This window comes from Salmo trutta, unplaced genomic scaffold, assembly GCF_901001165.1.
Source record: "Salmo trutta unplaced genomic scaffold, fSalTru1.1, whole genome shotgun sequence".
NCBI classification, from domain to species: Eukaryota; Metazoa; Chordata; class Actinopteri; order Salmoniformes; family Salmonidae; genus Salmo; species Salmo trutta.
The window spans coordinates 996,676-1,011,350 of NW_021823073.1; the positions used below are offsets into that span (position 1 = coordinate 996,676).

Sequence of the window (14,675 nt, forward strand, 5' to 3'; positions counted from 1 at the left end):
ATGGTGTGGGCTTACCCCAGCAACAGAATGGTGTGGGCTTACCCCAGCAACAGAATGGTGTGGGCTTACCCCAGCAACAGAATGGTGTGGGCTTACCCCAGCAACAGAATGGTGTGGGCTTACCTCAGCAACAGAATGGTGTGGGCTTACCTCAGCAACAGAATGGTGTGGGCTTACCTCAGCAACAGAATGGTGTGGGCTTACCTCAGCAACAGAATGGTGTGGGCTTACCCCAGCAACAGAATGGTGTGGGCTTACCCCAGCAACAGAATGGTGTGGGCTTACCCCAGCAACAGAATGGTGTGGGCTTACCCCAGCAACAGAATTGTGTGGACTTACCCCAGGAACAGAATGGTGTGGGCTTACCCCAGCAACAGAATGGTGTGGGCTTACCCCAGCAACAGAATGGTGTGGGCTTACCCCAGCAACAGAATGGTGTGGGCTTACCCCAGCAACAGAATGGTGTGGGCTTACCCCAGCAACAGAATGGTGTGGGCGTATACCGGTCATTAAAAATATTAATGCGACTAGACCGCTGATTGGCGAGCTCGGCCAATGAGCCAACATTACGTCATGTTCTATGAGGAAATAGTAAGAAGTGTATTTCAGATATAAGTTTGAGGTGGGGTTTTTGTGTGTTTTTGTTTTCTGAAATGTATGCATTGGCCACAAATACGAGTATAGGACATTATTTGGGTATGAGTTAATGGAATATGAACTTGTAAAAGTGAGATTTTCACTGGAAGTTACTTTAAGACCCATTGACTTCCATCCAAAACTACCACGGCATTCTCTGCTTGTCCAGTGGACAGAAGAATTGTCTTTCTCGCTCTACCTGTTTCTCTCTGTTACCAGTCGGGGGCCACCCCCCCCCCCCAAAAAAAAGCTTTTAGAGATTCAAGGAAAGACCACGCACAGCAGCAGGTCACACCTCAATGTACTTACGTGCACTCCCAACAAACATGAAACAGAAGTGACATTGAGAGGAAATGCATGAATTCCTTGGCCCTGATATTTCATAGGGCTGTATGTAGGAGGCTGCTATGATAAGAATCACAATAGAATCACCAAGTACATTGACATGAACCAGGAATTTGACCTGGTGAAATGATGCTGACAACAACAGTAAACAGAATGTCCAGACAGGATATATAGATGAAGATTTATCTCATAATCCACATAGTATGAGTAGATGGGATTATGACATGTATTGATGAAGTCATTGACGACTGATTACATTTGTCTTGTTTTGTGTTAACTTATTTGGTGTTTTAGTTCTGTTTTATCAAGACAGTATTAATTATTAAGCCTTTATTTTAATGTGCATAGGATCTATGGGACCTGGTCAAAAGTAGTGGACTATATGGGACATAGCCTCACTGATTCTGTCAAAAGATGTCAAACTAAGTCTGTGCCAAAGCCTGTATCATTCATTACAGAACATATCTGTCCACCCTACTCTGTTTGCATGTATTGGTCTATAGACTCACCACTGTTCAGTGTTACTAATGTATTGACACTGTGCTTCAATAAATGTTTTCTACTTGCAACAAATCTGTCTTCTCTTACATCACAGATCAGCCTTGCATACTTACACAGACACATTTCACACTCCGGCTACCCACACCCACAGATGCACAGAAACCCGAAGATAGTGTGAAACTTCTAGCGAAGTAGAGCTCTCTGCATTTAACCAGGAAATAGACGTTGACACATAGGAAACTGGTGGTCATGTTTTCACATTGTGCATCTCTGAGGGGAGCCAGTATCAGATATGATTGGTTTCCAACCATCTACGAGGCAAGCTGCACAGACTAGTGGCTAAAGAAGAACAGGGCAGTGGAATGCAGGGAAACTAGTTCAGATGCGTCCCTTTTCATTTACTAGGAAAGGACTGACAGCTATTTGTCTGGTTTTAGAGTGGTGAAAGAGATTCTGTTTCCAGGAAACCCAGATCCTTGTGACAGTTATGACACGCAGTGGTGGGTTTGATATTGGACTGAATGAAGTGCTGGGTTTGATATTGGACTGAATGAAGTGCTGGGTTTGATATTGGACTGAATGAAGTGGTGGGTTTGATATTGGACTGAATGAAGTGCTGGGTTTGATATTGGACTGAATGAAGTGCTGGGTTTGATATTGGAATTAATGAAGTGCTGGGTTTGATATTGGAATTAATGAAGTGCTGGGTTTGATATTGGACTGAATGAAGTGCTGGGTTTGATATTGGACTGAATGAAGTGGTGGGTTTGATATTGGACTGAATGAAGTGCTGGGTTTGATATTGGAATGAATGAAGTGCTGGGTTTGATATTGGAATGAATGAAGTGCTGAGTTTGATATTGGAATGAATGAAGTGCTGAGTTTGATATTGGAATGAATGAAGTGGTGAATTTGATATTGGACTGAATGAAGTGGTGCGGAGTGATGCACCCTGGACCGTCACTGGCTTTAGCAATCATCGCATGTTTTCTGCAGAGATACTTCTGTGAAAGTCGCTGGGACAAGGAAGAAGGTACTTATCTTTATTATCAAACAATTGTACAAAACAACATTTATAGATTTTAACAGGATTCCATGTGCATATAGACATTTCATATGCCTTCAGTATTAATGACATTATACATACATCTGTGTGGAATGAGAGATGTCTTTCTTGTGTGACACGTGTAGGTTTGAAGCCACGCTCAGAGACGTACGGCTACAAAGCTTTCTCTGGGGAGGGGTTTGTCATGCAATGTAACAAACCACAGTCCACCGGTCTCTGTGAGCGCCTCTACAACATCACAGCCAGCTCTGAGGAAGCTGATTGGTCGAGGGCCGAGGGGGAAACCAATAGAGACAGAGATTTCCTCAGAGATGACGGGGCCGTGACAGGACGGGGGAACGCGCTCTGGTTCTCTACCGTTACCGCAAAGGACTCTGGGAAGTACACATGCCACACAGGGTAGGTAGTCTGTATTGACTCTGTTTGGGTGGGCCCCTCGTCCTGTTTCACAGGGTAGGTAGTCTGTATTGACTCTGTTTGGGTAGGCCCCTCTCTCTGTTTCCTGCCCTTTGATCAGAAGAAGTGAGAGAAGCTTTGGTGGAACGAACGGATGAAGTGAAGTAGGCTAACTTTCCAAAACATGCCACGTCATTACATGAATTCTCTTCAGGACCAAAACGCCTTCAAAAAGACAGTACAAATGCGGTTCTTTCTTTGAACAGTTTGCCTGGGTTTGACTTTGAAAAATAGTTTGCCTATATTTGACCTTTCCAGAACACAATGTGTGAATTTGAATGTGTGTTGTTAATATCACAGTGGTATGGTGATCCACTTCTATGTGGAGGTGCTGGAGAGGGCCAGCCTGGGGTGCAGGGACACAGAGGAGAACAGGGTCACTCTGGTTCTGGGCAAAGGTGGCAGGATCCCCTGCCCTGGGATCAAATGTCAGACACAGAGGTCAGAGGTCACATGGTACAAGGTGATTATTCCAGCAGATTTATGGATGGATGGATGATGGATGGATGGTTGGATGGATGGATGGATGGATGGATGGTTGGATGGATGGATGGATGGATGGTTGGATGGATGGATGGATGGATGGTTGGATGGATGGATGGATGGATGGATGGATGGATGGTTGGATGGATGGATGGATGGATGGATGGTTGGATGGATGGATGGATGGATGGATGGTTGGATGGATGATGGATGGATGGATGGATGGATGGATGGTGGATGGATGGATGGATGGATGATGGATGGATGGTTGGATGGATGGATGGATGGATGGTTGGATGGATGGATGGATGGATGGTGGGTGGATGGATGGATGGATGGATGATGGATGGATGGTTGGATGGATGGATGGATGGATGGTTGGATGGATGGTGGGTGGATGGATGGATGGATGGATGGTGGGTGGATGGATGGATGGATGGATGGATGGTTGGATGGATGGATGGATGGATGGTTGGATGGATGGTGGGTGGGTGGATGGATGGATGGATGGATGGTGGGTGGATGGATGGATGGTGGGTGGATGGATGGATGGATGGTGGGTGGATGGATGGATGGATGGATGGTGGGTGGATGGATGGATGGATGGATGGTGGATGGATGGATGGATGGATGGATGGATGGATGGTGGGTGGGTGATATATTGATGAACGGCAGGTTTTACCTGATGTTTGTTTCTCTTCAGAATGTAATTATGGTATCATTCCACTGCATCTAAGACTTTACACAAACTCCTAACCTTTAGTAAACACAAGTACAAGCCTTACACACCCGTGTGACCGGTTACACACCTACTCACCTGTGACAGGTCAACACATGCATGGAATAAATAGACCAATGTACAAAGAAATGAACAAACGGCTGAACAGGCAAACAAGTGAGTAATGGCTTTATGTCATGGGTTTCTCTGCAGGATGCCAGGCCTGTGTGTGAGATACAGGAGAAGAGGACTATCTCTGTGGTAGACAGGTATACTCTTCTGCTGGGTACTGTCTATGTGAGTGATGCTACACTGTATTTCTGTGACTACACCTATGAAGACAACGGGATCCCCTGGACAGTCAGGAGATCTGTTAACGTCTCGGTCATACGTAAGTACGGGAGGACTGTCGCTGCAGGCTCTGTCTTCCAACACACACCACACAAGAGTGTTCAGATGAACGCACGCCCATACACACACCACACAAGCACGATCACATGCACGCACTTACGAATCGCACACAAACACCACATATGCTCGTTCACATGAACGCACACATACTGTACACACACATTCTAGTAAATGTCACTTTTACCTCCACAGCGGCTGACACCACAGACCCTCCACAGATTACTTATCCCCATGGCAACAAGGAGGGTGTGGAGCTGGGTGAGTGCAGAGCCTGAGGTTGAATGATTGATTGATTTGATGATGGCAGGTGTATAGAGTATGATCACTGTGTTTCACCAGTTTATGGCTTCGTCCTAAATGGCAACCTATTCCCTTTATAGTGCACTACTTTAGACCAGAGCCCTATGGGGTAGTGCACTAATTTAGACCAGAGCCCTATGGGGTAGTGCACTACTTTAGACCAGAGCCCTATGGGGTAGTGCACTACTTTAGACCAGAGCCCTATGGGGTAGTGACCTACTTTAGACCAGAGCCCTATGGGGTAGTGCACTACTTTAGACCAGAGCCCTATGGGGTAGTGCACTACTTTAGACCAGAGCCCTATGGGGTAGTGCACTACTTTTGACCAGAGCCCTATGGGATAGTGCACTACTTTTGACCAGAGCCCTATGGGGTAGTGCACTACTTTAGACCAGAGCCCTATGGGGTAGTGCACTACTTTAGACCAGAGCCCTATGGGGTAGTGCACTACTTTAGACCAGAGCCCTATGTGGTAGTGCACTACTTTAGACCAGAGCCCTATGGGGTAGTGCACTACTTTAGACCAGAGCCCTATGTGGTAGTGCACTACTTTAGACCAGAGCCCTATGTGGTAGTGCACTACTTTAGACCAGAGCCCTATGGGGTAGTGCATTATATAGGTAATAGGGATGGAACCTAGTCCTTATATCAACCCTCTATTCCCCAGGGGAGCCTCATAATCTGAGCTGTCAGGTGCAGTTTGGGTTCCAGAGGACCTTTGACCCAGTGGTCCAGTGGTGGATCAGTTCCCATAGCAACCATGAAGGCATGATGAAACTGATGGAGATGGAGGCACAGTGAGCTGGATCTCATTTTTGTTGTTGATGCTCGTCATGTGTTATTGTATATTAAGCATTAACATTAATGAATGAATGATTTATTCATGAAACTTTTTTTTTTGTCAGGCACCCACCTATCATTAAAATAATACTGTGTATCACTGTAGGCTATGCCTACGTCCCAAAATGGCACCCTAGTCCCTACATAGTGCACAGTGTACTTTATAGGGAACAGGATGCCATTTGGGCCACAACCAAATCAAATCAAATCAAATGTATTTATAAAGCCCTTCTTACATCAGCTGATATCTCAAAGTGCTGTACAGAAACCCAGCCTAAAACCCCAAACAGCAAGCAATGCAGGTGTAGAAGCACAGTGGCTAGGAAAAACTCCCTAGAAAGCCCAGAACCTAGGAAGAAACCTAGAGAGGAACCAGGCTATGAGGGGTGGCCAGTCCTCTTCTGGCTGTGCCGGGTAACAGAACATGGCCAAGATGTTCAAATGTTCATAAATGACCAGCATGGTCAAATAATAATAATCACAGTAGTTGTCGAGGGTGCAACAGGTCAGCACCTCAGGAGTAAATGCCAGTTGGCTTTTCATAGCCGACCAGAGGGTCACCTTCTGTTTCCTCTCCAGGCAGGTGAGGGAAAGGAGTATTGAAGAGTTTGAGTTCACGGTCACCAGGACAGCTCAAATCCCGGAGGTGACCCAGCTACACCTGGACTCCACCTTCACCTGTCTGGCCCAGAACTCTGTAGGCAACAGCAGCGTCACCATCAGGCTGATAAGGAAATCTGCAGGTACCAGAAGAACACTGATGGGGTGCGTCTCAATCATCTCTGCTTTCTCCCCAAGTGTGCACTTGTTCACTTCCCTTCATGGATTTTGAATGAAATTACTAGTTTTATGGCAACTCCCTCCTGCACCTGCCTGGTCCAATCCAATGGTTTTCAATTTGTTGGGAGTAATGAACAAGTTCCCACATCTAGAGGAAGTAGAGATAATTGGAACGCAGCCCTAGTCTCTCATTACATCTGATTTGGTTCTGGGTACCAAGGTTAGCCTAACACGAGTCAGATCCATTTTTCAGAGGACACTAGCAATGTATTTTTACTTAATAACCCTATCTTGTCATACTGTTATCTGAGACAACAACTCTCCTATGTGTTATAATTAAGCAATAATGCCCGAGGGGGTGTGGTATGTGGCCAATATACCACGGCTATGGGCTGTTATTATGCACGACGCAACGCGGAGTGCCTGGATACAGCCCTTAGCTGTGGTATGTTGGCAAATACCACAAACCACCGAGGTGCCTTAGTGCTATTATAAACAGGTTATCAACGTAATTAGAGCAGTAAAAATAAATGTTTTGTCATACCCGTGGTATACGGCTGTCAGCCAATCAGCATTCAGGACTCGAACCACCCAGTTTCTAATGTGTATTTTGTAATGTTGTTTCAGTTTCCCGTGTGCTGGTGATAGTGTGTCCGGTGGTGTCTCTGCTGTTTGTAGCTGGGCTGGGCATTACAGTGCATGTCTACTGGCTAGAGATCTCTATTCTCTACAGAATCTACCTGCCATACAAACAGACCCCCACAGGTCAGCAACACATCTCTCTCACACACACACACACACACACACACACACACACACACACACACACACACACACACACACACACACACACACACACACACACACACACACACACACACACACACACACACACAGCCACAAGATAAGATAAGATATGAGGAAAACAAATCACAGGATATCTTAATTTGGGGTTTTCTCCTCCCACTCTTACCAAGTATCTAATGGCTGATATATGGTGTCCATCTCCTCCACTCCCACTCTTACACACACATGAAAACACACACTGTCAGATTAAAGCTATCTAGCTTCTAGGCAAGCCTCAAATCTAGCAATCAGGAAATGACTGTTTCAACTTGACTTGTTACAACCTCAAACCACACAGAAAGATGGCTGGGTGTTCTGAAAAAAAAGCCAGTTGTCAGTTCTTTGAAATTACGTCATAACTGTCCTAACTGTCATCACTGTCCTAACTGTCATCACTGTCCTAACTGTCATCACTGTCCTAACTGCCATCACTGTCATCACTGTCCTAACTGTCATCACTGTCCTAACTGTCATCACTGTCCTAACTGTCATCACTGTCATCACTGTCCTAACTGTCATCACTGTCCTAACTGTCATCACTGTCCTAACTGTCATCACTGTTCTAACTGTCATCACTGTCCTAACTGTCATAACTGTCCTAACTGTCATCACTGTCCTAACTGTCATCACTGTCCTAACTGTCATCACTGTCATCACTGTCCTAACTGTCATCACTGTCCTAACTGTCATCACTGTCCTAACTGTCATCACTGTTCTAACTGTCATCACTGTCCTAACTGTCATAACTGTCCTAACTGTCCTAACTGTCATCACTGTCCTAACTGTCATCACTGTCCTAACGGTCATCACTGCAGTACGATGTGTTGTATTATGTGTTTAAAAAAGGGTTGGGGTCAGTTCAAATTGAAATCAGTCAATTCGGGAAGTATCCTGAAATGTTAAAAAGAACACCTATTTTCAATGATTCATCAATAAACTGTATTGACCCTGTAACTTCAATGTCTCTTCTCTCTCCTTCCCTGTATTGATCCTGTAACCTGAATGTCTCTTCTCTCTCCTTCCCTGTATTGATCCTGTAACCTGAATGTCTCTTCTCTCTCCTTCCCTGTATTGACCCTGTAACCTGAATGCCTCTTCTCTCTCCTTCCCTGTATTGACCCTGTAACCTGAATGTCTCTTCTCTCTCCTTCCCTGTATTGACTCTGTAGATGACAAGGAATATGATGCCTTTGTGTCCTACGTGCCCAGCTCTTCCTCTGAGGAGGCGGGGGGACGAGGAAGAGGAGTAAGAGAGGAGCCACTGGAGGTGCTTCTGCCCAGGGTTCTGGAGGGGCAGTGGGGCTACCGCCTCTTTCTGCTAGAGAGAGACCTGCTGCCGGGCGGAGGTGAGTTCTAGGCTGCATCTCAAATGGCACCCTATTCCCTATTTAGTGTACTACTAAAAAGTAGGGTACTATATAGAGAAAGGCTGCCATTTAGGACGCATAATAGTCTGGTCCCAGACCAGTTTGTGCTGTAGAGCCAGCCAACGACCATAGGAGTTAGCTATACTGCACAAACTGATCTAGGTTATAGTTGAGCAGGCCATGTGAATAGAAACAGTCACATTACCAGATTAGACTGTAAAACATTGCCATTGAATGTACAGTTGGCCTAGAGATGGCAGCTTTCAAATGAAATGTATTTTGAAGAATGTGTGGTTCCCAGAGTCACTGTTTTACTGTCAGATTTTGACAGTCTGCATAACTATCATGTCTCACTGCCAAGCATGACACTTGTGTGGTGTTTGTGGTTTTGTGTTTGTGTGTGTGTGTATGCATATCTGGTGTGTGTGTTCTGTGCTTTAGCGTATGCAGAGGATGTGGTGTGTGCGATCCGCAGCAGCAGGCGACTGGTGTGTGTCCTGAGTCCTGACTACCTGGCCAGTACTTGTCTGTTTGAACTGGAGACAGGCATCAGAGCCTTACAACAAGACCCACACCTCAGGCTCATCCTCATCTGGACCAGCCCCAACCCCAGCAGCCCCAGCACCACCAGCCCCAGCACCACCAGCCCCAAACCCAGCAGCCCCAGCCACAGCACCACCAGCACCACCAGCCCCAACCCCAGCAGCCCCAGCCCCAGCACCACCAGCCCTAACCCCAGCCCTAGCACCACCAGCCCCAACCCCAGCACCACCAGCCCCACCAGTCCCAGCACCACCAGCCCCAACCCCAGTCCTAGCCCCAGCACCACTAGCCCAACCAGCAGCAGGCCTCTATCTCTACCCCTGTCTCACACCCTGGGCCTGGTGGCTCCAGCCTTACCGCTGCCCCCACTGGTTCGGAGGGCCATCAGAGTCCTGCCTGCTCTGCACTGGACCCCCCAGGACCAGGGAAGGATGATAACTAGCTCCAACTCTGGATCACGGTTCTGGAGATCCCTCCACAAGGCCATGCCAGCCCAGAGTGGGACTGGGACAGACACATAGACACTCTTAGACAGACACACAGACACCCAGGACAGAGGGACTGTTTTGTAGCTGTTAAAAGTTCTCAATGCCTGGGCTGGGTTTCCCTAAAGCTTGAAACTAAATGGACGAAACATGATCTTAGTGCTACTTAGTGCTACTAAGTTACTGGATGGTTCTCCAGAAACTTGACACCTTGTATGTATTTTTGGGGGGGATGGTTCTCCAGTAACTTGACACCTTGTACTGTATGTATTTATTTTGGGGGGATGGTTCTCTAGTAACTTGACACCTTGTATGTATTTATTTTTTGGGGGGGAGGGGGGTTCTCCAGTAACTTGACACCTTGTATATATATTTTTGGGGGGTTGAGGGACCTGTGGTTTCATGGTTGTTGCTTCTAAGAATGTGTTCTTACCTCCTGGAACCTGGTAACATATGTGCTTCCTGGTAAATAGCAGTCAATGCCGATCCTCGGTGTATTCTTTTTTCACTAATTGGTCTTTTAAACCGACCAGATCAGCTTTTTCTCCAATAATTGTGCTAAAGATCAGAATCCTTAAAGCACACCGCAGCATAAGGTTTTGGACCATAGCAAAACTTTTGGCAAACGGAAAACGTTTTGCAACGAAAACTACTTTCTATTGGACAAATTCAGGTAGGTTCTGTCCCCGTTTCTCTTGCTCCTGTTCAGTTCCGTTTAGTTCTGTTTGTTTCCTAGTTAATTGTTAAGAGAATTATGTTCTCAATGTTAACTTCAATTAAAATACTCAGTCTGCCATTCAGAATGTGTAAGATTCTGGTTTAATAACACAGAGGACCAGCTTACAAGAATCAGAATAGTTTATTCAGGAGGGCGCTCTGCAGTTCATACACAAAACATCTATTATATACCAGGCTCCTCATTTACGCACACACATTACACACTAACACTAAGGAGAGTTCATTGTTCTTCCCCAGAACTCTCAACACCGTAAATTCTTACCCAGTTTCATATCTCTGAGATTAGGGAAACCTAGAGGGTTCAAGCTAGGTCAGGTCAACCACAGTTTAACAGTTCTTGATGTTTACTTAAACACACAAACCTCCATTCCTCTCCTATCCTAGTCAATCTCATGAGACTTAACCCTTTAGTTACTTATTCTACAGGCTATATAGACCCTATCCCTAAATTCAGGGTAGAATTATTGAATCATTTACACTCAAGCAGGAATTCCTTTAACACTAATACACCCCAGAAGAGGTATATTACTTATTTATATTACAAACGAACTACAGTACAGAGAAGGATGTAACATACTTGCATAAGCTACAGTTAAAGACAGCTGTTGATAGCCGAAGAATTAGTTTCCTTACGTGAAGGAAAAAATGCTTACGTCACGTCTTTCCATTTTGAAAGATTATAATTGCAGATAGAACAATGAGACCGATATTTCACCGGATGTATAAACGTGAAGCGCCTGCTTGTTCTGCCCACTACGACTCATTCGTTCCCCGTTTGAAACGACAGGCTGTGGTCTATCTTGGTTTAGTTATAAAGATCTTTGATAATAGTGTCCTCCGCTCCTCTTCTTATACCCAGTAACATCATCAAGATTGTCAATGAGGCTTTACATTATTTATGCATATGAAGAATGTATATGATACACTGGTTTGTGCATTGTGGTTCAATTGCTTTTTTTGCATAAATATCATAAAAAAATCAATTTCATTTTGGAATTGAATGTAAGTTTATTGTCCTAATATGAATATTTCTACATGTCAACCTCAGGCACGGGATAAATGGTTCCTGTCTGTGATCACTCTGTAAAGGCATGACAGACAGTGCATAAAGAGGCCAGGGTTGAAAACCCTGTCAGGACAGTTAGAAAGTAGTGATATATCCTAGATGAGTCAGAAACTATTATTAAGTTGTCTTGAAGTTCCCTTTCCCAAAACGTGTCCTCATTGCTCTTAACTACACCCACTCCAGTCCGCTATATAACACACGCACACACACACTCACGCACGTTTAAAACTAAAAATATGCTTGATAGCACGAATGTCTCACCATCATTACATAGCAGTATGTACATTGTTTTTACACCATCGTCAACAGACAAACGAAGAGAAAAAGCACACTCAATCAAGGTGACATCATTCCACACATAAGCAAACACGGTGTGCAGTTTGACTGTTGTCATTAGCAACCCAGTAACCAATGAGGTGGAGCCCTATTGGTCAGTGTCCGTCTGAGACTTGAGCTTCCTCTCCCAGAGCTTCTGGTGGTCGGAGAATCCCTGCTTCCCCTTGTTGAAGGAGTTGGGGCCTGCTGACGTGGGCGTCTCCCTGTGGTGAACATAGAGAGTTATGTGGTCGTGGACCTAAAGGTTCTAGAAACCACTGCGCTCACAACTGGAGCGTCGACCAAAATGAAAACATCACATTGATTACTAGTAGGTCCACGGTCAAATGACCCATGCAAACACGTGTGGTCATCACGCCTGGTTCAAATCCACCCTAAACACTAACCTATTCCCTATATAGTGCCCTACTTTTGGCCAGAGCTCTCTCCAAAGTGGTCAATATTAGTTAACTAATAGGCAATAGGATGCCATTTCAGAGACGCACACTAGGTAGAATACTTGACAAGGATCTAGGAATAGGTACATTACATTTAAATGATTTATAAACAGAGTATTATGTCAGAAAACCTGGAATTTCAGATAAAATTTGCGAGATATTGTAAAAACATTTTGAGATAATAATTCAAACGTTGTGCTTCTTACCTGCCAATGTTCTTCATCCTCATCTTGGCTTCTGCAGGCATCTCCTCCTCACTCTGTCAGAGCAGAGGAGAAAACAGCTGTTATTACAGCTCTGTGGTTACAGCACAGGCATTAGCATTGATGTTTCACAGCATATGACAGTTTCTTTGCACAACCTACTAATCTATTGGGATATTATGTGTGTGTGTGTGAGAAAGTGTCCGCATGCTTCCAAGCCAAAACAGTTTGTGCATATATTGTGACAACATTTTGTGACATTTCTGTTTGTTTTGGATTTCGGTGAAGGGTTTTTCGGGTACACAACATTTTCTTTCTATAGGCAAGCTGAAGTTCGGAGCGGAAGTGTACACCCCTTCGTCTCTGATTGGTCAACAGTTGGGATTCTTCAGTAAAGTCTGTCATTCAATGAGAGATTACTTTTCTTTGAAAAATACTGCAAGAAACATCTTAGTTAGATGTAAACTTACGCGACTAAGATCTCCTCAGCAAAAACTTCTAAATTAATTACATTTCTTGAGTTCTTTTTTTATTTATTCTGACTATTTTGAGGAAGCGTATACTGGCTACAGTGTCTCAAAATGGACAAACAGTACTATTGCAGCTTTTTTCTCATTTTTCCAGCAAAGTTATTTTAAGAGAGTATGCAAGCACACTCGTTCGGTTCGGCTAGCCGAGTTTGGCTAGGTGCCAGCCGAAATGAAGCATGCTGACGCCTTAACTCACATCATCAGAGTCGACATTGAAAACCGAGGCCAGAGCTGGTTTCTTGGCAGGTACAGGTACAGGCTCTTTGGGTTTCTAAAATGGAGAGATACACACATCTGTCAACCACACACACTGAGATAGATGTCACACACACACTAACCCCCCCCCCCCCCTAATGGTACTCACACTAGCACCCAGCTTGATGGAGATGGGCGCAGGCTTCTTTATAGGCTGGCTGATCAGACCAAACCCTATCTTGGAGACTTTGGGGGCTGGGGGTACCGGGTTGCTTGAGGTGGACTCCTTCCCCGGGCCAGGGCTGACCTCCTGGGCCGAGCGTTTCCCCCCTCCTCCAGTGCTGGAAGAGACAGTCTTAGTTTTCACACTGCCTTCCTTCTCCTCCGGTCCTGCTGGAGGCGAAACAACTTACCAAGGTGAGCAACTGTTGCCTGGGAAACCAAGGATGAGCTACTGTTACCTGGGAGTGGTTGCCGGGTTACCGGTAGGTGGGTGAATCCATAGAGATCCTATTAAAGGAATTCCTAATTCTATGGGTGAACCTGCTTGGAAGTCGATGTGTGAAAGGACCAAACACTCCCACTACTGTTGCGGTTATGGTCGGTCTTTTGGTCATAAACCTAGCTAGATATTTTAACACTATTGCAATTTACCACATAGCATATGTGCATGCATAGCTTATAGTTTATTGCATATCATGTTACAGATTTGTAACGTTCAACGCATGTTGCATCCTATGCATTTATCTGTCTTAGCTAGATAAATGTGTCTTCTTATGAAACTGGCTGCATGCCAAGTGAAGCCCATATCAGTTGTGTTTACCGACAAAAGTATTTGAAAAACAATCGTAAACATTGCTCCATCATACATAAGCAGCTGCAGTGGCTAACCTAGCGATCTCGTGTAAAGCTAGCAAATAAAACCAGCTAGCTATCTAGTTACATCAATGGCTGCTATCTAGCTAGCTGAATGGGGACAGGCCGAAGCTCCGTTCACAAGCGGACACGATGAGCATGGGAATGTTCTATTGGTTACAGCTGGTCGATGTAACGTTATACTTCTAGTCTTATTTCGACAAGACAGCGATACATTGCCCCTAAAGATGTACTAGTATCACCTCCATCATCAGAGAGCCGCTTGCTGCTGTGCTTGTTGTAGTCCGCCATAACATCGGTGACGATGGAAGAAGCGAACGGGCTGGGATTTGTCTAACGATATGGTATAGAACAGCGCCACCTGCCGTTCCGGAATATGAACGGTCTGAACACAACAACAACAACCAAAAACGAATTTACTCCCAATGACTCATACCAAAATCATCAAAGAATAATATACCAATGTATTATCTTTATCAGATACTTTATGTGTGTATTTGTCTCTCTTTGTATTTTT

The 14,675-nt window shown here is 45.0% G+C and overlaps 2 protein-coding genes across 4 annotated transcripts; one reads left to right on the plus strand and one right to left on the minus strand.

Annotated features, from left to right (window-relative positions):
• The first annotated feature begins 1,744 nt into the window (after window positions 1-1,744).
• Window positions 1,745-9,813, plus strand: LOC115188699 (interleukin-18 receptor accessory protein). The gene is made up of 11 exons (XM_029747424.1): window positions 1,745-2,515; window positions 2,674-2,947; window positions 3,305-3,467; window positions 4,419-4,596; window positions 4,809-4,874; window positions 5,584-5,713; window positions 6,336-6,499; window positions 7,164-7,301; window positions 8,552-8,728; window positions 9,191-9,439; window positions 9,644-9,813. Exons 1-11 carry the CDS (start codon window positions 2,410-2,412, stop codon window positions 9,811-9,813), a joined length of 1,815 nt encoding a protein of 604 aa, XP_029603284.1. The 5' UTR covers window positions 1,745-2,409.
• An 804-nt stretch (window positions 9,814-10,617) lies between these two features.
• On the minus strand, window positions 10,618-14,500 carry LOC115188762 (PEST proteolytic signal-containing nuclear protein). 3 transcript variants are annotated; one of them, XM_029747584.1, is made up of 6 exons: window positions 14,401-14,464; window positions 13,696-13,714; window positions 13,452-13,623; window positions 13,284-13,358; window positions 12,561-12,613; window positions 11,835-12,120 (listed from the first exon to the last, which is right to left on the minus strand). In XM_029747584.1, the coding sequence occupies exons 1-6, from the start codon at window positions 14,447-14,449 to the stop codon at window positions 12,006-12,008; spliced, it is 483 nt and encodes a 160-aa protein (XP_029603444.1). In that variant the 5' UTR covers window positions 14,450-14,464; the 3' UTR covers window positions 11,835-12,005. The 3 variants fall into 3 exon arrangements, with proteins under 3 accessions (XP_029603442.1, XP_029603444.1, XP_029603443.1); XM_029747582.1 differs by lacking the exon at window positions 13,696-13,714 and having other exon boundaries at window positions 10,618-12,120; window positions 13,452-13,675; window positions 14,401-14,500; XM_029747583.1 differs by lacking the exon at window positions 13,696-13,714 and having other exon boundaries at window positions 13,452-13,672; window positions 14,401-14,498.
• Between the last annotated feature and the right edge of the window lie 175 nt (window positions 14,501-14,675).

Bases quoted from the DNA above. Each gene is read 5' to 3' on its own strand.
- LOC115188699 (XM_029747424.1), top strand. From the start codon at position 2,410: ATGAAGTGGTGCGGAGTGATGCACCCTGGACCGTCACTGGCTTTAGCA. The intron at 2,948-3,304 runs GTAGGTAGTCTG...TTAATATCACAG, and splicing joins AAGTACACATGCCACACAGG to TGGTATGGTGATCCACTTCT. The intron at 4,875-5,583 runs GTGAGTGCAGAG...TCTATTCCCCAG, and splicing joins CAAGGAGGGTGTGGAGCTGG to GGGAGCCTCATAATCTGAGC.
- LOC115188762 (XM_029747582.1), bottom strand. From the start codon at position 14,449: ATGGCGGACTACAACAAGCACAGCAGCAAGCGGCTCTCTGATGATGGA. The intron at 12,614-13,283 runs GTGAGTTAAGGC...CTGCTCTGACAG, and splicing joins TCAATGTCGACTCTGATGAT to AGTGAGGAGGAGATGCCTGC. The intron at 12,121-12,560 runs GTAAGAAGCACA...TGTTCACCACAG, and splicing joins AGGATGAAGAACATTGGCAG to GGAGACGCCCACGTCAGCAG.